Consider the following 22,253-nt stretch of genomic DNA (forward strand, 5'->3'; position numbering starts at 1 on the left):
ATCTTTACATCATCACCAGTTGTAATGTCATGTGACCGTAACCCTCCTCCTCTGTCTTCATATGTCAGTTTGAAGGGAGCGAGCCACTGACCAATAGCATCCTGGGTCAGCGACAGCGACCGACGAGTGACATCAACAACAGCTCCAGCATTTCTCCCGCCCATCCCAAGGTCACTCGCAGCATCTCGGCCAATCAGAAGCAGCGCCGCTACAGTGATCATGGTGGGGATGATGATGGTGGTGGTGGTGGTGGTGGTGTCGTAGAGAAGCCAAGTAAAGTAACCCCGTCCTTCCCAGCTCTGAGAGTGCTGCTGGCTGTGTGTTGTGTAGGGGGAAGTTGCTCTTAGTCACTGAGGATTGGCCCAATGAATAGATACCAGTATAATGATGTGCTCCTGAGCAAGGCACTACAGCACTACCAGCTTCACTGGTGTTCTTATATTACAATATAAAGCTGATAAAGCTTCACGTTATTCCATCCCCTAGGTTTGAATGGAAGTAGAAAAAGGGCAGTACATCAAACCTAGACCAAATAGTTTCTGTGCTTTGTGTAATTTTCTGCTTAAATGTACAAATGTGTGACTCAGCCTGAATACTGCACTGGTTGCTAAGCAGCTTCCTCCTATGTGGGCCATTGTGTCTGGCGCCATCTGCTGGTTGGCTGCTTTCCTGCAGCTTCCTCAGGAACAGCACCTCAAAGCATGAGGAGTGAACAGCTTTGCTTTGTACCTGCTCACCTTGGCTTCTGTAGCTGTAAAACATATTGAAAAAAAGTGTTGTTGCACAGTATAACATTTGACAGATGGGATGAAATGCAAATTGTGGCTTTGAGTGGCTTTGCTTGATGTTGTAACGAAGACACTTTCCTTGTCTGTTTGTTTTTGCTTTTTAAAAAACCCTAGTATTGGAGGTGGCAGAAATAAGGATATCATTAGTGGAATTAATGTAAATCCGTTCTCTTATGTTTGTCTTTCTTAGTGGGTCCATCCGTGCCCCCAGCAGTATCGTACACAAAGCGTGGCCAGGCTTTAAGTGTGGAAAGTGACCACAGGGAGGAGTGGGATGGAGCACGCCGGCTGGAGCTCAGCACTTCAAAAGGAGATGTTCCTGCCTCACCATTAGGAGTGCAGGAGAGGAAGAAAACTACAAGTGCTGTTGGGGTGAGGGAATAGAGTAAACATTCATACACATGCATTGCATTCATGTACACATATGTATAAACAATATGGCCATTAGGTGGTAAGTAGAAATAACAACTTCATATTTTTGTGCCTCATTGTATTATCTTTTTTTTCAACCAAAGCATTCAACTATTAGGTTCAAATCTTTTCTTTTTTGGTGTCTCTCGTTACAAACAGACCAATGGATCAATGACTCGCAGGAACACATACGTGTGTGAACGATCCTCTACTGACCGCTATTCTGCTATTCCCAATGGCAAAGACAGCAGGTAAATACAAACACATTGCTGCTCATCTAGTGATCTTTGACATCAAAGTAATTTCCTCTTGTAACCTGCTGTGTAAAGTGTATGTCATGTGTATGCCACAGATGACATGCTGTCCCCTTGGCTAGCGAGTTGGCCCTTTGGCTGGGTGCTTAGTTCAGTTGTGTGTGGTCTGGGAAACAGTGGTTGGAGACTCAGTGTGGGAGCTCTCCTTTGCTACAGTGCACAATATAATTTATGTAATACAGAACAAATGAGCAGGTTTGGTGAGATGCAATTGTCCTTGTGTGCTAATACTATCTGTCCTCTGGTCCCAGTTTAACTGAGGTGTCGGGGAGCACCCCATCGACTGCAATAAGTTCGACACGACCTCGTCACACCAAGTCCATGTCATCGTCAGGACACCCTTCAAAGAGCACACTGCCCCCCATTGACGACAACACAGAGCTTAAAGCCAGGTGAGCAGCCTGAACCTGCCATTGTCACCTGTGATAATAGAGGCTATAGGATGATCACCCTAAGCCACTCGTGTATTTAAATATGAAAGTCCAGTTGTGGCGAAAATGACGATTGACTGTATTGTTTGCAAGCGTGCTGATATGCAGGATCTTTTGACACATGGTTATATCTCTTATAATGTTTGTGTTGCAGCTCTTCTCCACGGGGTCCGTCCACCTCTCCATCTGCACACAGTATTAGCACCCCGGAGAAGAACCGTTTCCCTCGTGGCACCACCAGTCGTAGCACCTTCCATGGGGCTCAGCTCAGAGACCGACGCAGTGCCACCTACAACGGCCCCCCGGCCTCGCCTACACTGTCCCACGATACAGGGGCTCTTGCTCAGCAACGAAGGGGCACCTCTACTGGTATCATCAGCAAGATCACCTCCAAGTTTGTCCGCAGGTCAGTGGAGACATCTGACTGTACATATAGGTTGTGCACCTTTAAGGTACTTACAGTCACTTTGGCAGTTGATGTGAGATAAATATTGAAATTGCAAACATTTGCTTGAGAGTCTAAACAGCCTCAAATTCCTCTGGAATAAGAAGACAGATTGCTCCACTTTATACTGCCTTTACACTTATGTACCACTGCTCATGAAATTGAAGGGATGATTGTTATTTTCCTTTTTATGTCTCTGCATGCTGTCTGAATGTTAGATGTTAGATGGTGAGCTTAATAACAGGTCTTTGCTCTACCGTTAATTTTACTGAGAATCAATTGGATCAAGTAGTAGTTCTACTCAAATTAGGGAAATGCAAATTTAGACTCTTCTAAACATGGATGACTAGTCAAACCAAACTAAGTGCTGTAATTTTTTTGTTGTATTTCATCTGGTTGTATTGTTTTTAGTAGTGGACAAACTGGGAAAAAACGTCAATTATAGTAAATGCTCCATTTTGTGTGGGATAGAATAACTGCTGATATTGTATATATCCAGTAATTGAGCTTAGCTGTACACTGCAGTCATCTATTTACCTTTAAAGTGCATTCAGAGACTTAAAAACAGATCTACGGATTTTTCTGTGACCGGTTAAACACAAAAATAATTGGTTTTCAGCAGTGAAAACAAAGTTAGCATCAAACACAGGCTTCCTGCCTCTTTATAACAGATATTCTGTGATCTCTGATTCCCAAACCTTTTTGCTTATTCTGCATTCACTGTTACCCTTTGCTGTCAATTTGACCAGAAGGGATGGAGCCTCCTCATCCGTACAGTAGTCACCTTCATGCTGGCCCATTCAGTAGAGGCTCACAGCTTTCTCTCCTTTTCTTCCTGCATAGAGCTATGTCTTTCAGGTCTACCCGGAGGTAGGAGAATACAACGTTTGCTGCACCTCATCCCCCTGACAAAAAACAACTCTGTGCCCACTGTGACCTTCGCCCATGTTTACTTAACCCCTTACGTACATGCCCACTACACGACATCCTTGCCTACTGACTGACACCCTTGTTATGCTGTGTACTTCCTTCCCTTGTGTCCACTGCCTCAAGAACAAACCTTACGGCTCATCGGCTTCTCCTGTACTAAGCCACCATATCTGCTTCTCAGGCTGCTGGCTTTCCTCTCCTTACTCTCCCCCGTCTTCATGCTGAGCTTAAAAGAGAAAAGATCAGTCAAATTGTGGAGGCCGAACTCAAGATTCAGCTCTTTTCCACTCCTTACAGATCATTGGGGATTAAGGAAAGGTTGCGTACAGTAGACAGGATGATGCATTTGTGAAGGAGCTAAATAAGTATGTGCCTGTATGTCACAGTCACCTCATTGTGTGCTGAACCCTGATACCCAGGAGTGTGGATTCTTTCCTGGCATGATGCCTGACACCCCCTCTCCCTGTCCGGTGATGATGAGGGTGGTATTGGTAGAGGGTGGTGGAACCCATGTTTAGCTCACAGGAGTAATCGTGTATTCTTGGTTTATTTCAGGGTACCTAGTGAGGGAGAAGCAAGTGCCAGGACAGAAACATCAAGGTGAGAACATGATTGAGAAGTAGATTCATAGAGAGCCTGTAAGCAATCTCTACCAGCTTCAATGTTTCTCTCTGTGCTCTGTCTCTTGCTCTGCTGTCTTCTGTTGTAGGAGTGCGTCTGGTGATCCTAAAGAGGAAGTGGGTCGGGATTCCAAGCCCCGCTCACTGCGTTTTACCTGGAGCATGAAGACCACCTCCTCCATGGAGCCTGCCGAGATGATGAGAGAAATCCGAAAGGTTCTGGACGCCAACAGTTGCGATTATGAGCAGCGTGAACGCTTCCTTCTCTTCTGCGTCCATGGCGACGCTCGCCAGGACAACCTGGTGCAGTGGGAGATGGAGGTGTGCAAGCTGCCCCGCCTTTCCCTCAATGGCGTGCGCTTCAAGAGGATATCAGGCACATCCATTGCCTTTAAGAATATTGCTTGCAAAATTGCCAATGAGCTCAAACTGTGACAGCAGATGGAGTCCCAGTCAGTCTTTGGTGAGCTCTGGTCACAGTCTCATCTCATCACTGGATTAGTGTTGACTTGCTGGACAAAATTCAGCACTGAAGGTCCTCACCATGGAGAATCAGGGTGGACTCGGCTGGTAGTGTGTAATACTGGCCACGAATGTACTGTACAGGGTAGTGGATCAGAGAGATATCGCAAGGTTTAACCTCTGTGACGGAGAGATAGCAAAAACACCTAACATTTTTTTTCTTCTTCCGTCCAGCCCTCTGTCTCTCTCATCAGTCCACTGCTCCTTGTCATAGGACACATTCAAGTAACACATGCAGTATGCAACTGAAGATGACCATCCTGCAATAATGTTTTCAGTCTCTTTTTCTAAACGCCTACTACAAAATCTACTCTCCTCGCTGAATAACCATTTTAAATTACTGAAAGCTAAAATAGCCGCTTTTCCACCTGTGTTAAGTCAGTATATAGATCAGGCTGGAGCCCATACTAAAACTATGTAAAAAGAGAATTGTACTGTATGCATAACATCTGCAGGTACTGTATTGTATATTGATTTTGAGTTCTGTACAGAATTTTGTTGTCAATACTGTCTTTTTTCATGGGATTTGAGTTCTTTCCTAATATAATTGATGTCTCTTAGAGCATTATCCTTTTGGTCTGTGATTTTTTAAATTTTTTTTTTAAGAGCCACCATATGAAAATAGTGTTTTTAATTTTATTTAAGAGCTCTAAATTATTTTGTGGAATATTAAGGGATGTGCTCCCTTGCCTTTTATGTTATATTTTATTTGCCTACGGAAAAAAACACTAAGTTGCACCACATAGACTTGAGTAGTATGTTCAGTTAAAACTGAAAAATGTGTTCACTTTATTTTCTCTCAGCAGTAGGTAGGTGATTTGGGATCCTGCTGCGATTGCACAAGTTTTCCAGGGTGATGTGTATGAACATGAGAGTATGCACCTGTATTTCTTTCATGTTAGTTTGGTAGTCCTCAATTACATAAAAGCAGGGTTTAAATTGGTTTCCTTTAGAAAGCGGAGGACAGGATGGACTGAAGTTGCATGAAAAGTCAAACAAGCACCTTGAAAGTAAGAAAGAAGCCTCATGGAGCCTTTCTAAAGACCCTGATTTATTCCTGCCACTGGTGTGATTGTGCAGGTACTTGTGTATCTCCTTGCTTGTGTTTTTCTTTTTTTTCCCTTTTTTTTTTTTTTAATTCAGCGAATTTTACTGTATTTATTCCATTACATTGTAATGTGCTGCTTTGTAGAATTGAGGCGTGCACTTTGTTGGAGAAAATAAAAAGGATTTTATTTGTTTGTATTTATTTTATTCAATGTCTCATGGCTGAATCCAGAATTACACAACTTTAAGCAATGATGTAGATGTGTTAGTGTGTTGCTTTGCTTTGAGGACCTGCCATGTCATGCTACAAAGCACCAGCAGGAAGCTCAGATGAGAACAGTTAATGATGTAAACTTTTATTCACTCTAAATAGCATGATATTAGTCAATAATGTAGTCCTAATCATGACACTATTGATGTATTTTGCACACATTTAGCATTATGAACAACTTCCTCAGTTTTTCCTTTACGTCAATCAAAATAGTTCCAAGCATGCCCAAAAATGTTTTCCATACATACGAAAAACTGTATTTTCAATACCTAAAACATCATACAAATCATCAACGATAAAAACATAAATTGCAAGAATACACAGGTAGATTCTCAGACAACAATTCTGTTGATAATTCGTCAAATAATTAACATAAAACAATAGCAATCTCCTTAACGAATGTGTATCTTAATTGGCATGGTCCCTCTTAAAACTTACAAAAGCTTCATTTACAAATCATTTTCGCGTAAAAGTGGAAAGACAGAAAAATGTAAACATTTTGTTTTGGCAGATTTGTTCAGTTTAAAGGTGCAGTGTGTAGGATTTAGTGGCATCTAGTGTTGTGCTGGCTATGCTGGCCACGAAACTCGCAAAAAACACTAAAGGACCTCTCTAGAGCCAAAGTTTGGTTTGTCCATTCTGGGCTACTGTAGAAACATAGAGATGCAACATGGTAGACACAGTGGAAGAGGACCTGCTCCTTACATAGATATAAAGGGCTCATTCTAAGGTTAAAAAAAACAACCCCACAATGATTCTTATTTTCAGGTGATAATATAATCATTAAAATGTATAACTGTTATTTTCCATTTTTGCTGATCCCACTAAATCCTACACACTGCACCTTCAGCATGTTAATAGGTTAAAAAGTATCATTTCGTTATTACTTTCTGTAGATAAAACATATGAGATTACAAATGTATAAAGATTGTTGAGTCACATGAATGCCTGAACACACACAAAAAACCCTACTGATCAATGCTAGATTTAGACTGATGGATTAATGAACATGGATGTTGTATTCATCGGGATGAGATGGCCTTTCTGAGGCCCTGGTCATGCATTAATATCTTGGCAGCATACTGGGTCTAATCCTAACTTGAGATGCATGCACTGAACTCAGTGTGCATCTCAGCCAAATACATTCGGTTGAGATACAAGCCTCTATCTTTTCAAGTTTATCATGCACTGATTTCAATGGAAGATTTTAAAAATAAATAAGAGAAATGTCTGCCTTTCTCAAGTTAGGATCAACTGATAATCCCTCTCAGTGTTCAGCACCGTACCTGTTGCAACAACCAATTTCAAACACCAAAAAACACTCAAATAATGGAAATCCTAGTCAAGAAAACAATCTTTCAGTTGCTCAGATCAATAACCAGGTGCTCATAAATCTGAGTTTTCCCTTTGAAACTGGAGGCCAGCAGGAACTGCCGATTATCTATGGAGACTGGAGAGAAGGCCCTTGGTGCCTGGATGTTCAGCTCCTGGAAGTGGACAAACTCACCCTTCTTGGCATCCCAGCGGTACACCTGGGTGAAAGAGTAATCGCTGCCCAGAATGGCGTACTGCCAGTTGCCCACAGGGAAGGGCTGGAAAACCATGGAGCCACGAGAGGGCATGGTCTGCATCTCTCGAAAGAGGGCCCCATCCCAGCGCATCACTTTGGAGTCGCCAATGAAGCGGGTCAGACAGATGTAGAGGTCAGATTTGACCTGGAAATGCTTCACGGCATAGACATCCTCCATCTCCGGGATGTCCGTGCGTCGGTCAAACTTCTTGGTGCTTTTGTTCCATTGGTAGATGACAGGCCTCTGGGAGCTGCTGGAAAGGATCAGGTGAGGTTTGGAGGAGATCTCCATGTACTCAACGTCTGTGTCCCTGTACCACGGGTGGAGTGACTGGTGAGAGTAGAAACCATTCCCGTTCCACTTGTAGATGGTGGTGGAACCAGCCTTGGAGCTGTCCGCCATCACGAAGAAGGATTCACCATCAATGCGGAAAGTTTCAACATCGTTTGGTTTGCGGATTGTGAGAATGTCAATACCCTGGAGCTTAATGAATTTGTTGGCAGAAGTGTCACGCTTATAGATGTGTGAGCCACCAAACAGCTGAGCCACAATGATAAAGAGCTGGTTATCAATCACCAGAGGTTTGCAGATCACTGTGGATGTGCCTGGTGAAGAGAAAGAAAGGATCTTCACATCTCCATCTAGTGACTACTTTGCCAACTTCACCTTCCCTCTCTTTTAAACTTATATAGCTCATTCACAATGACATTACAAAATACTGAAATTACTTTTACTTACTGTCAATATCGTCAAAGTTTCTGAAGACCATCTCCACATGATCCCACTCCAGAAAGCTGCATTTCCCAATGAATGGCTGAGCAAACACCACATACTGGTCACTCCCAAAGGAAAATGCTTCCACAGATATGGATTCGAACTTCAGGGACTGATAGGAAGCAAACTCTGTGAGAGAAACAAAAACACACTTTAAATAACATTAAAAAGCCAATCATGAGAAATTTGTGATAATGGTGTCAAGTGTCTTTACTCCACCTGTGGTGATGCAATCGAAGGACTGTGGCACCAGATCATTGATTTTCTTGTCCAGCTGTGAGGTTGGGCCTTTACAGTAAATCTGGTCCACGGTTGCATTGGTACTGTAAATCCACTCAACCAGCCACTTCAGCTTACAGTCACAAATGAACTGGTTCCCTCTCAGGTCACTGAAGGCAGAGAAACCACCAAACTAGCCTCCAAATCCTCAAAAGCCTGACAACAATGGTCTTAGCTTTCAGAATGCATTTTCATTCTCTAACTCTGCCGTCACTGAAGTATAATTTCTGGGTTTGCACTCTGGCCCTCTCAGGCTCACACTCTGCTCTCATTAATTCCAAGAGGGATGGTAAAGGAGAGCTGAACATCTTCAGAGGGTAATAAATTGCATATCGCTCTTCCTCACTGCATTCCTCACATGTAATTTTAATGGGGTTATATGCGCCAGCTGCCCACACACTTTTCGAGCCTTGGCTGAAGTAGAATAATGATGCAGCAACCTATATATAGACTGGGCTCATTGTTCATAAAAGCTCAATTATACATTATGTAACACAATATAATTCATCTTTTTTTATTATGTAAGAATAAAATTCATACTTACACTTTGGTCAAGGCCTCAAGACCCTTAAACAAATCTTTGGGCAGAGTCTCAAGATTATTATAAGCCAGACTCCTGGAAAAGAGGGAAAAATGGCAGCCACACTGTGACAACTCATCAGATATTCGACTTTAACCTCTACTATCCTTCCCTGTTTATGTTACTAAATGCAAATGATACACATATTCAACTGTTTGTGTTATGTTGTGAGGGGAAGGCAGCACTTCACAAAACCTAAAAGTGGATGTGGTTATGCAGTGTTTCCTTTCAGTTTAAGATACGGATATCTGTTACAGAGTTTATTGCCTCCCTGGAGACTGAAGGCAGGAACATTGCTTATTGTGAGTTTGAGGAAATATTAAGCTATTTTTAGAGGTGCTTTGTCAGCTATGTTATGGCTTTCTCTGTAACAAAAAGAGGGGGGAAAGTAGCTTTCATTGTTAAGAAGGTTTTTGTAGAGCTGAATTCAATCTTATAACACTTGACTTCATGTTTGACATCTTGGTCTTTGCCAACCAAGTGAGACTACCTCAACTTATTTTACTCTGTCTAAATGAAATGGATATGGGTAATTTGATCTTGGTTGATCCTCCCACCCAGCACAATGTAGGATTTAAGACAATGTATTTACTTATCTTACTAAATCTGTGTTCAGCTTCAAAATGTTATTAAGTTGGATTGTGAAAGTGGAAGGACTTTCTTTATAATTCTATTAACTGCTGCTTAGAGCAAATGTCGATGTCAATGAGTGTTGTGTAATAAACTTTGTCAACTTTTCATTAAAACATTGCTTCCCTGCACCTACAGACAAATTGCAACATGTTCAACTGATAGAAATAACAAACACATCTCTTCATATTTTCTCACCTACAGAAAGATAATCAGTATTACATCCTAGTAATTTGTATGGTGCTATGTTTCCTGCAGAATTATATACTCACAGATGCACTAAGGTTTTCAGTCCACGGAAAGCATGCGGTGATATCGATTTGATTTGGTTGTTTTCGATGAATCTGTAAAAAGGTTTCAAATAAACGCATGAGGAAAGAGGAAAGTTGGCTTTTAGAAACAGAATATGAAGTACATTTGTGTTGTCTACTCACAGATACTCCAGATGAGGAAGACCAAGAAAAGCATCTTCGTTTATAGATTCCAGGTTGTTGGCTGTGAAGAGGCTGCACAGAGAGATCTGACTTATAATATTATTATTATATTACTGTTCAGGATCACAAATTGGATAATAACAAGCTGTCCTCCCACATATGCAGCTGTATACTCTAAAAATTGGATCTCAATAGTAAACCCACTCTTTTCTCCTGTAACAGTCACCCAAATACATCAAATACAAGGATCAATGCTCCATTTGGAGTCTTACATGTTTGTTTTGAAGGACATGGTGACTCAGTCAATACCTCATGAGACAGGAGTGAAGGGAATTCCCTCTTCAAGATGAGGGATTCCCCATTAGTCTGATACCAGACCAGACCTCCAATACACACAGATACATTATGGGGCAACACTCAGTAGACAGAAAATTCTAACATTAAATGAAAGGCATGTTTGGAAGTCATTTCCTCCTTAATTGACATTGTTTAAGCTCCTCAACACAATACACACAGCCACGCTATACATTAGATTCTCATGTGTAGCATCAGTAAAGGCGAGAATGTCTTCAGCATTAAACATGGCGTTGATCACTTCACTGGGGACTAACAGCATGTAACAAAGACAAACAGCTCAAGAGAGATTTCTCACATGAGATGCAGGGCAGGCGTGTGGATGAAGCTTTCCTTTGGGATTTCAGTGAAATCAGACTTGACGAAAGATCTGTGGAAGAAAAATACAGCAGACACTATTCACACTGTTAATCCTTAAAGCACAGACTGTTTCATATAGCAGCAGCACATTCACGACTACAGACCAGGGCTTACATTGGTAAACCTGTCATGGCAAGCACGGGCAGAGGTTTCGTTATAAACAACGATCAATATGACTTACAGTGATATGACATCAGTGGGAAAGCTGCGAGGGATCAGTCCTGCGCTTTCGCACAGCGCGTTGTCTTTGGTACATGTACATGATGAGGGACAGCGAGGCTGCCTGGCTCTCTTGCTGTCCACTACAAGCAAAACAGACGCCAACACAAGTACGCCAAGCCACGGCAATCTTTTAGGCATCTTGCATGTATTTTCCATCCTTGCGAACCGCCGCGGGCACGACCTGTGCGTCGAACAGCCCTACACATGAACCAGGGTCACCGCTGTGATTCCTTTCGCTCTGCTGCTGGTGCTATTGCCTGGAGGCCAAACGATGCGCTGTCCGCTCTTGTTTATCTTCGCCAAGTTCTGTGCGCCACCACCGCCGCTCTGGAGCATAGACTGTAATCCAGGCGCCCCGTAGCCTACGTCCACGGCGCTGTAATTACGCGTACACCCCCGGAAAAAAACCTATAGGCTATCCTCTCTGACCAGTATAAATGTAATCAAACGCACGCTGTGGTGGCTCAAGCTCAGAAAAATACCAGCTGGCGTGGTGACAGACGCCGTGTGAGGGCAGGTGGAGATCCCAGCGGGAGCAGACGGAGCATCTCCATCCAAAACCACGCCTATGATTTCAGCAAACGCCACACTCTCCGTGCAAAAGCTTCTGGCGGATTGCAGCCAATAGGCGACGGAATTGTGTAATTTTTCGTGAATCAGCTGAAGAAAAAAAGAAGCCTTGACATGAGCCAGCGGATTGCTGCCTGTGGCGCAGACGCACACCGGCTTTCTATGCGGGAAGCGGCAGGGAAACCCGGTGAAAATGAATTGTCATCATGAAAATATAGCTGTAATGTTGGCCCAGTATGGCCCACTTGACAGTCAACATCCTATAACCTGAATGTATTGCTCACGTACAGCTCTTTTTGTTTGTCATAGGGTTTTTTGTTTGTTTGTTTGTTTTTGCACATTTGGCGTTTGTTTCCTAGTTTGTGCGTGGTTTCTATGGCAACTGATGGGCGCAAAATGTGACTGCCCTGTTGTGGAGGGGCGTGGGGAAGCCCTCCTGTCATACTGACAGCTGGTCTGCTTCAGTGAAATAAACCCATCCCCCTACATCCCCTCACAAACAAAGGACAGGTTAAGAGTTGCTCCCATGCTCCTTTTCTGCATGATGTCATGTTTATTTCACTCCACAAAGCCACATTTTAAAAAGCCTTTCATTAGTTGGTATTTTATTGCTAAAAACATTACCAACACTGTTTTACTGCAGTTCTGGTCTTTTCTTTTTGTGCCAGACATGACTATGAGTAGCCAGACCTTTTGGAAGCAGCCCTATATGGTCACCATCTAATTTCCTCCTGAGTTGTAAGATTAATATGTTTACTCTCTTCGCCAGCCAGGCCTGCATGTGCCAGACTCTTCTAGGAAGAAACATGTGCAGGGGGGGGGGGGGGGGGGGGGTTGTTTAAAAAAGGTCTCTAAATAAAAACATGCTGCTCTGGACCTCCAGTTGCTCTGATTCTGATGTGATTAGACCATTTGATATCCAATGTCTGTTTACTGTGATAATATAATTGAGCCTGTATAAATGAAATCAGGGGGAGGATCAAGATCATACTCTGGAAGCAGTTTTGTGGTATGCTGCTGTACTGTTTTAGAGAATAAAGCTGTTACTGTGAGAGAGACTATTAAATATGTTTCTGTACTTCTGAGAGGACATATTCAATATGGACATGTAGAAGCCTGAAGGGACAGAAAGCAAAAAATGTCTTCATTTTTTCCACAAGCAGCTGTTGGACTAAATGGCGAACACTGGATATTATTGTTATGCTGCAAGATGATAAGGATGCTGTCTCTGCTTCATAAATGTCATCATTCATCACCAGAATAGAACAGACACTGTCCAGCAACTATCTGACTGCAGTGTTGTCCACTGCTATTGAAACTATCAAACTTTTGATGGACTTGGAGCATCTGTGTTATTTGCCTTCTGTAATTAACAATTGATACCAATTATGATAGTAACAAATTTACATCATTAAAATAGCTCTAAATCTAAAATAAATATAGCATTAAAAACAAATGTGTTTTTCTGTTACAAAAATTCTCTTTGAGAGAATTTTCGTAACTGGCACAGAGTCACTGAAGTTTTGAGTGTTTATTCGTCTTGCAGCAAGGAGACAAGTCATACACAGTGGTACAGAGTTGTCTGACTAAATACATGAAGCGATAGTTCTTTTATAGTCTTATTACATGAATGAAGCTGTGACAGGCGTCCCTTTGATAATACAATGCTACTATAATTTACGACATAGTATCAAGATTAAATAACAGGAAACACCAGCTGGGTTTGTGGGAAGACTACTGTTAGGGAATTTTCCATCATTAATATGCACTGGATCAAACTAGGCTTTGTGGTCATAGCAAGGCCTCACCAAATGATAGGTTCAGACACTGTCTCCCCTTGAGATAGTGGTAAGCAGTGAGTCTGCTCCTTTTGGGGAAAACAGGAGGCATTCTGATAGTGTTGCTATAGCAGCCGAGGTCAGATATGTGTTTGACTGCTTTCCCTGAATGGGGCAGAGGCAACTAGAGTCAGAGGTTTGATATAGATATAGTAGTTGGATGTAGGACAAAGGTCCTGAGTGAGGTCTAAGCAATGTTTTGTCTATAGACCAGTAGACTAAATTCTGTATATTGTAGATGTGTTGGATCTGCCCATATATGGGCATGGCTCAACCTTGGGCATTATCTGTGTGGTTTAAAGTCTATCCCCAGAGGAGAAAAACTTCAGAATTGAAGGAAGCATCAGAACATAATGTGTACTGATCATTCATTCACTTCTCCTTCATGAAGTAAATAAACCTTTTCAATACAAGACGTCCTGGACTCCTGTCTACTCTCTCCATTGATGTATGGGCTGCATAATTAAAATCACTATCAACTACATTTCTGTACTTTTCCAATCCTAATAAGCGGAAGTTCATACAAGTCTAACAGTCCCAACAGAGTTTAGGCGGTGCTTTCTTAAGTGTCATATCAAACATAATAATAGCAATATTTATCTAACATTTTCTCCTATGCAAACATTACATTTTGGATAGACTGTAGATGTTGTAAAAACTGTGAAGCCCTGATAGGCTAACCTCCCCACTAGAGGGAAGTGTAGAGTGAATAAAGGCTGCTGACAGGTCAGAGGCCGATAGATTTATAGACAGCTCTTTGTTGTACTTCTTTTCTGGTTCCCCTGTAACAAACACAATTTTTTTTAAATGACTAATTTATAGTAGGTTTTTAAAAATACAGTCCAATAAAGGTTTATCTTAAAATCTTTGTTTTCTTTTTTCCATTTTTATTTCCTTGTCTTTTTCTTAGTATTAAAATATGTTATGGATTGTAACCACTATGTAACCACTTCTCTTATGTGGTTTGACATAAGAAATGTCACAATCAGTCTTGTTTTGCTGTTTAACCTCTAGACCTGCATGCTCACTTAAGGTGTCCTGTCAGTTCACAAAGCTGGCTTACCTCCTGTGACGTGAGCATTGGGCTTTTGTAACTGAGATGCTCTCTGGTTCTTATATGAACTTTGAAGCTTGCACACCACCTGTCAGTCGCCTGCCAGAGCCAATCATATTAAAAGGGATGATCACTCATGGCAGACCGTAAACACTTCCTCTTAAAGATATTAGTCTATATTGGACTATTAAAAGTAATTTGTAACTCTTATAGATCCTGTGAATCACTGAAAAACTAAAAATTAAAAATGAGCTTTTCTTAAGGTTATAAGTGTTGGGGCTTATTGAGTACTGATTTTGACAGTAGAAGAAGCAGCAGGGCAGCAGTGATATGAGTGTGCCTGCATGAGATCATTGAGGCTGCAGCTGAAATGAGGCACAAAATGACTATATCCTTTGTGCCCTTGTTCCAATTTTCTGATGTGCAGTTTGGCTAAAATGCACTTATTATGTAGAAAGCCGGCATGATTTGAAAATAAACTTTATTGACATTTTTGATGCCTTATACATGATTGCACATAAAATTGCTTATATTTCAAGCACAATAGAGTGAAGTTTGATTGCAAAGGTTGAATTTGCTGAGTTTCAAAGTTGTTAGGTTGGTTCCTCTGTGGTCAGTATCATGACAGAATCTGACAGAGTATATTGCACAGACTGTAAAGGCCCTAGAGGTCAATTTGTGATTTGTGATATTATTGGTCTTGACCTTTATTAGTAAGCAAACACTTGCATTAGAAAATGAAATACAATCAAATCTGACAATATCCTGCCTTAAGTGCTACCCATGTCACAAGCTCTATTTTGAAAAATCTATGAGACAGGGTTTGGAAAAAACAAATCTTAACATTTGAGCTCTTTCAAAATCACAGCAAATTGCCTAATTGGTGTGTTGTTTCAAACTCAAACAACTCCAGTATAGTTGTATATTGTGTCTTCAAGCTCTTCATGCTGCACAGTTTTTCCACGACACCCTCCTGTCTTGTAACGTCACATGTAGTCTGCGCATGCTGATTTGAGCAAGACGGCAGTATTTTTACTTTATGTAAGCAAGAGACTTAAAAAGAAAAGCCATGGGGCTCCAACAGGCTTATAACCAAATCCAATTCAGTAAAATCTTCTTACATCTCTCCCCCCTTTGCCAGGGACATATGCTTGAAATTTTGAAAGTACTAATTGCAAAAACAAAAAAGCAATTCAACATTTTAAGCTCCTTATCTACAAAATGAGAGCATTTTATTATATTATTTATATACCAAAAATACATACTGTATATATAACAGTTTCAACTGCATCATATATGCAGCCATATACTTCTATTTACATTTTGATTTAATCTCATTGTGTCCAAAGCCAGAGTAAGAGAGCTAAATATTCGTATACTATATTTGGCATAAACATTTATAATAAAGTACAGATATGGATTCTTCACGATTGAAAGCTCAATTCTTTTGAGGTTTTAGTGTTTACGAGAGAAATTTAAAATGATTTCTTTTCATACTACTATATACAAGTGGTATATAATAGTATATAATATATAAATCTGTATCAGAAGCACTAAATATTTCAGTATATACAAATAATAGTTAAGGAATTTTGCACATTCCTTCATCTGAAAGCCTTTCCCTGCAAACCTTTCTTACATGTACAAACTCACACTGTACAAATACACATCCCGACAAACATTCATAAATGCTTCTAGCAGATAACACATGTCTTTGACTTCTTGCCATCATCATCTGCAAAAGGAACAAATGACAGTTAGAGAAGGGTACCGATCTAAATGTGCAATGAGCAGCCGGTGGTGAGACAAGGTGCTGGATTTCAACACTCACCTTGCTGACCTCCACCTTCCAGCTTTTTCTTCTCATCTTCAATAGCCTTCATCTTGGCTTCATGGACATCTGCAAGAGCTCTCCACTCTCCCCTGTTAATGTTCAACCCATCAAACATCGGGGTGATCTCAGTGTGGAAGCGAGAAAACTCCTGCAAGTGAACAACAAGAAGGAGAGATGGAGGCTGCACGAGGAATTTCTTTGGACAAAAAGCAACATAAAATATTCATACTTATATAAATTGAACAGATTTGTATCTATAAACACTCAATAATCTTTTAATTATATATGAAGGTACCTTGTACACAAAGGAGCACACAAAATCGATGAAACCACACTGCATCTTGGGTAGCTCATCAGCATGATTTCTATCCATCATTGGCTAAAGAGGAAGAAGCAGTGGATGATTATTTTGACATTTTGACAGCATACAGTAGACAGGAAACAGAATGAAGATCTTTCAAAGCTCTTACAATAGGCTGCTGCTCAAGAACTGTCCTTTCCAGGTCTCCCTGCTCCCAAAACTCTGCTGCCACCATCAGAGCAACCTAGGACCAACATCACCAGTAGAGCAATGAGAACCTGTGCCTTGTTATTATGTTTCAGTGTAGAAAGTCCAAAGAATTTAACACACCTTGCTCTGAACCTCCCATGGCTTTGTAATGGCTGACAGGTCACAAGCTGTCATCATCATTGCCCTGCAGAAAATACAACAACAATAAAGCACATTTGTGAATGACAGCTATTGCATCAACATGGAATAGACAGTCTAGATATGATCAAAGTATTTACATGATAATTTCCTTCCTGGTTGCATTGTTGGAGATGTAGTTGATCTTCTCTTTCTCCTCAGGTATACCCTCTACAGATTCCACAATTTTTTGGAACATTGTTCGCTTCCTGAAAAACATGAAAGCTGCTGTATCAGATCTTTCCAAAAGTCCTCAAAGTCTGTTAAAAGTCACTAAAATTGTTAAATACCACTAATGTCAACAGTAGGACATAACATACTCTCAGAGGAACAAAACATCTGATATTCCTTACTTGAAATAGAGTGCGAGATCAGTGGCAATTATGCAAATTTCAAACAAGTGCTGCACTGTCTCAAACTGACGCTTCTGAAGGTTTTGGAAGATGTTCAGGTTCTGTGAACAACATCATAAGAATGAGGTTAGACACCAGGCAAGATTTAAGGGTTAACCCTCCCAAAAAGTCTGACTGGACACAAAGTTTGTTTATTTCAAAGCACAACTACTTCAACACATAAATGTGAACATATACTGTAAGGACCCACCTCATCCTCCATCAGTGTCTTACTGTACTCAAGATGATGTCGCTCCATAATTGAGGTGCTGTGCAGTTTTGCCAGTGGGGATAAACTCCTAAAAGAGTGCAGGGAAAAAATTCAGCTTCTCAATAATTCTTTGTCATTGTATGCCTGAAAATAACCCACTGGAGTCTTACTTTGTCTGATAGAGATTATTGGTTCCTCTGTGGTCAATATCATGACAGAATCCAGCAGCAACCATGGCAAAGGCCTCAAGATCAGAGTAATACTTCTTCAGTTTACCTGTCTGTTGAGGAGTAGATAAGACAACCCTGCCTTATAACAAACAGTAAAGCGAGGAATCTTTTATTAGAGGAATATTAGTAACAGAGGTCTGACTCACTAGCAGCAGAGTGAACATGGTTTGTCCAACATTGAAGCCGTGCCTCCAGTTGTGGTAGGTGATGTCACGGTATCCCCTGCAAACGGTGTACATCCATCTTGTCAGGATCTGCATGACAGAAGAGGAAAAACAAATACAACACCTCAGTTCAGCCAAAAACAACCTCACAACACATACAAACAAAAATAGCAGTTTAAGAGGTGTGTTTCAGAGGCAGGTTTCAAGACTATATCATACCTCTGCTGGGACTTTGAACTTCTCTACCACCCCCAGCTCAAAGAAGCAGCGGATGCCACACTTGATGAGTTCAAACTCTGACAAGGGGAAGTCGCTGAAGCGGAACTCTAACAGCTCCACATTCTTGGCTTCAGGGATGCTGGTTCTCTGTACGTGGGAAGCACAAACAAATCATGATGGCATCACACAAAGGTCATGAGGAGTGCTGTAGTCTAAAAGAAATGCCACACATCACTGACACATCACACTGCTCACCAGCAATTTGTACATCTCCTTCTGGTCACAGTCCTCTGGTGCAGATCCAAACTTCTCTTCAGTGTTCTTAGGAAGGAGGGGAAGGGCAGTTTAAATGGAGCGTGATCTACTGATCTGTTTTCAGTCTTGTTAAAATAATTCGAGTGAACTGGGGCAGCTTACCAGAATGGTCTGCACTTCTTTTGGTGTGGCCTTTGTCTGGTACATGAGCATTTCCTGAGAAATCTCTTTGCGCCACTCTGTCCTGTTGAGATTGTCATATGTGTCGCTATTAAGAGTGGACCAGCCAAGGAACTGAGTTAGAGCCTGGTGAAAAAGACAAAGAAAATTTCAATTATTACATAATTATAAGTCAATTCTTCAACATAAGCTATCTTTTAAATTCAATTATAGAAACAGCTAAATAAATAAAATAAGGACTATAACTAGTTTACTTAAGTTGTTGTGAATTAAACACATGACATATGTTTTTTGCTTGTTTGCTTGTTTTTAGAAATTATAGAATTAAATGTAATATAAAAGCACACTGGGTGTAAAACAAGATAAACAAGAGCTTGATAGAGACAGTTCTGCATACTTCTGCGATTTGTTCATCATTCTCATCGAATGGTTTGCCATCTTTTTTGTTGAAGAAAGTGGCAACACCAACAATTTCTTCCTTTTTGTTGACGATAGGGAGGGAGAGGACATTCTTAATCATCCATCCAGTCTCATCCACTGCTTCTTTCTGTCAAATGAATCAAATTGAAAATCAAGATGATCTCAGTCATTAACAGTCACAGTAATGTTTGCCAAGCTGTAAAAAACAAAAAACAACAGAGTAAATTGAACTGATTGCTGTGTGGTCAGTAGTCACTGAATATCACTGATTGTCTCACCTGAAATGTAAAATAATCATCTCCTGCAGCATTCATCATATTACAGATCTAGGAGACATAAAAAAAGTTAGTACATGTGTTTTAAGAGCAGCAGATCAATGGCACTACTTATTGAACTTGAAATAGTCTGAACTTTTAGCAAACAAAAGTTGAGCTTACAAATCCATTCTCAGCCACATATGAAGGGAGTCCGCTGACCAGAGCCCAGTGGTCTGCAGGAGGGCCGCTGTGAGTTCAGTGAAGAGTGAGTAACTGCACGTCTGATTGGCCTACAAATTAATCTTATAAAATATGCAAATAAAACTGCACAAAGGCCAGATACAAGTGTTACAGAACATCGGGATACTTACGGGATAACTTTAATCTCCTCTTTGTCTTCAAGCAAGTAGTCAATAATCTTATAAAAGTTGATTTCCTGAAAGTTTAAGACAAAAAGAAGGTTTTTGGATATTTTTAAAATGTTCACATATTGGTGGATAAGAATAATGTTACAGTAACAAACAAACATTGGACTTACTCTGCCATCAGGTGTCTTTGGGCCCTTGTATGGCTCCTGTTCTCCTAGTTTGATTGACCACTCATCAAAGAATTCCTGGCGAAGAAAAAGTCTCATGTTGGTATGCACTGCATTATATAATTAATTTAAATGTCATAATCTTTCAAACCAAGCACTGCCAGTACTCTCAGTACTATTTTTTTCAACGCACCTTTTCTTTGGTCATGTCCAGGAGTCCCACAGAGTATCTCTCACACTTGAGATATATCCTCACTGTGTATAAGGCTTTGTGAAATTGCCTCTCAATATCTGTCAACTCCTCAAAAACTTTGCTGGCTGACCACAGCAAAACCTATGGCAAGGAAAATAATTTTTAATTATGACTTATTGCATTAATTATTTTAATGTAGCTGTAAAAATAAAAAATAAATCTATTTTAAAGAAGGTAGTAGAAATTTTACCTGGCTTCTCCTGGACTCTACATCCCACATGTTAGCAGTGTGGGCATGGAGAGCCACGATCATGGCAAAGTTCACATATTTACTAAAAAGCTGCAATGACAAAGACACATCTTCACAGTCACTTGGATGATCTCAAGTTTCACAAAGAGGTCATAAATACAAGACAGAAAAAATGTCTGAGCCTCCCCTCCCTAACTGGATTAAAAGTTGAGCTGTCATAAGGGTGACCCATAGTACCAAGTGTAGCTTCTAAATATACAGGTCAAAGACAGGAAGTTGGTGGGCCATTTTAACTTGCAAGTCAAAATTAGTGTCAGATTCATACTGGATTTGTGTATGTCTACTTCAACACATGCAGTAACACCCTGCAGCCTCAGTGGCATACTTTCAGGTTCTCAGCCCAGCCAAGTTCAACCTGTTTGATTTTGTCTTTTGTGAGTCATTCTGGGAAACACACTATATAACACCTATGAATACTCTGTTATTAAAAATGAACATCCTGTACACTCACCTCCTGATCCCCCTTTGAGAATTGATCAGCACCCTGTTTGTTGAGTGCCATAATGACACCAATGGGTTCCTTTCCACTCATAAGGGGAGCAGTGAGCATGCATTTAGTGGTATATTTGGTCTGTTTATCCACAAAGTCACTGAAGTGAGAATCCTGAAAATAACACAGGAGAGTGATTAATGGTTATGTGACAATATACCAACATGATCCATGTAAAAGTCATACATGCATGCTGTGGCATCACAACAACAGAAATTACAATTAATGCAGATTATTTGATCTCTGTATAAAACTGCAGTTTAATGGGTGACAAACTCACAGCCATATTCTATGTTTTCTTTAATTAGCATGATAGCCTTTTTTCATAAGTTTGTTCCCTTACAAAAATGTATGGTGCACTTAATATTTTTCATTTGCTCACCTTCTTCACATCAGCAATGTTCAGAGACTTCTTGGAGTGTGCCGTATATCCAACAATTCCCATGTCAGTGGGAAAAACAATCTCTAAATTGGGGTTCACTATATTTCTGTCATACGGAGAATTGTGCGTCACATCAAAGAGGACGGTGTTCAGCTCAGGTATTCCATTACGAGACCTGTAGCTGAAGTAGCTGCAACGATCAGCCTGGATGAACAGGGCAATTCTCTGGAGAATTTTATGCAGGGCTTTTTCCATCGGGTTGTTGCCTTGCATCTCCTTAAGGAGCTCGAATATGAACTCAGCCTCCTGGATGGCAGTGACATCCTTGTAAGAGGCTGGTTCTTTAACCTGGACCTGGTTGTTGAAGGCAGCAGTGATCACATCTGCCTTGACTTTCTTTTCATAGTACTCCTTAGCAAACTGGGGGTTGTTGTCGAGGAACTTTTCTACAGTGTCTTTGTCTGCCATTTTGTCCAAGTTTGGATGAAGTTCCCTTCTGAAGCTGTGCAGAGATGTTCCTAGTGGGATAGATGGATGGAGAGCAGAGCAGTGAAAGTGGCCTTCAGAAGATGTTGCAATGCAGTCCCTATTGAGGCATCTCCAAAACTCCTCTGTGCACACAGGATCAAAGCTGCAGGTTCAACTGTCTCCCCCCGAGAACAGAAGGTAGTGAGTGGCTTACTTGGTAAGGGGATCCAAGGGGGCACTACTTACTGTGACGCAAGAGTCATAAAGCCTCTGAGCTTTCTTAACTTGTAAATCCAGCTACTTGTCATTTTAGTGGGCTAATCTCATCACAGTTAAAGATGTAAAGCTGTATTATGGCACAACAGTATGACCTACACTATAGCAGAGGGCAAGGAGCAACGAGTCAAGACTGCATTGATTCTTGTAGGCTTCCTGAATATATCTGAAAACATACTGAGATAACTGATGCGCTTCCTCTGTAAATGTGAGGCATTAGCAGCATTACAAATATTGTTGATTCATTTAAAAATAAATGAACAGACATGGTGGTGAAAAGACCTGCTGTATGATTTTTAGGAGG

General features: G+C 40.9%; 3 protein-coding genes across 4 annotated transcripts in view; 1 reads left to right on the plus strand and 2 right to left on the minus strand.

Moving 5' to 3' along the window:
• LOC128373157 (serine/threonine-protein kinase MARK1-like) overlaps nt 1-5,700 on the plus strand; it is a 30,512-nt gene extending 24,812 nt beyond the window's left edge. Inside the window, exons 12-18 of one of the 2 annotated variants that reach the window (XM_053333431.1) lie at nt 69-273; nt 979-1,160; nt 1,359-1,450; nt 1,765-1,905; nt 2,099-2,350; nt 3,875-3,919; nt 4,029-5,700. In XM_053333431.1, coding sequence (XP_053189406.1) covers nt 69-273; nt 979-1,160; nt 1,359-1,450; nt 1,765-1,905; nt 2,099-2,350; nt 3,875-3,919; nt 4,029-4,374 — 1,263 coding nt within the window. In that variant the 3' untranslated portion in view covers nt 4,375-5,700. The remainder of the gene's footprint in view (nt 1-68; nt 274-978; nt 1,161-1,358; nt 1,451-1,764; nt 1,906-2,098; nt 2,351-3,874; nt 3,920-4,028) is intronic. The other variant, XM_053333432.1, reaches the window with a different exon arrangement.
• A 1,316-nt stretch (nt 5,701-7,016) lies between these two features.
• LOC128373158 (leucine-rich glioma-inactivated protein 1-like) lies at nt 7,017-11,175 on the minus strand. The gene is made up of 8 exons (XM_053333434.1): nt 10,943-11,175; nt 10,700-10,771; nt 10,048-10,119; nt 9,886-9,957; nt 8,948-9,019; nt 8,344-8,513; nt 8,089-8,253; nt 7,017-7,955 (listed from the first exon to the last, which is right to left on the minus strand). The coding sequence occupies exons 1-8, from the start codon at nt 11,137-11,139 to the stop codon at nt 7,138-7,140; spliced, it is 1,638 nt and encodes a 545-aa protein (XP_053189409.1). The 5' UTR covers nt 11,140-11,175; the 3' UTR covers nt 7,017-7,137.
• A 4,964-nt stretch (nt 11,176-16,139) lies between these two features.
• Nucleotides 16,140-21,673, minus strand: LOC128372524 (cone cGMP-specific 3',5'-cyclic phosphodiesterase subunit alpha'-like). The gene is made up of 22 exons (XM_053332618.1): nt 21,206-21,673; nt 20,785-20,937; nt 20,274-20,363; nt 20,024-20,164; nt 19,834-19,908; nt 19,667-19,731; nt 19,476-19,542; nt 19,317-19,364; nt 19,016-19,165; nt 18,601-18,744; nt 18,439-18,504; nt 18,184-18,330; nt 17,947-18,054; nt 17,741-17,850; nt 17,571-17,658; nt 17,321-17,421; nt 17,069-17,176; nt 16,911-16,974; nt 16,750-16,824; nt 16,575-16,658; nt 16,277-16,427; nt 16,140-16,180 (listed from the first exon to the last, which is right to left on the minus strand). Exons 1-22 carry the CDS (start codon nt 21,671-21,673, stop codon nt 16,140-16,142), a joined length of 2,544 nt encoding a protein of 847 aa, XP_053188593.1.
• Between the last annotated feature and the right edge of the window lie 580 nt (nt 21,674-22,253).

Source organism: Scomber japonicus, chromosome 14, assembly GCF_027409825.1.
Source record: "Scomber japonicus isolate fScoJap1 chromosome 14, fScoJap1.pri, whole genome shotgun sequence".
Classification (NCBI taxonomy): domain Eukaryota; kingdom Metazoa; phylum Chordata; class Actinopteri; order Scombriformes; family Scombridae; genus Scomber; species Scomber japonicus.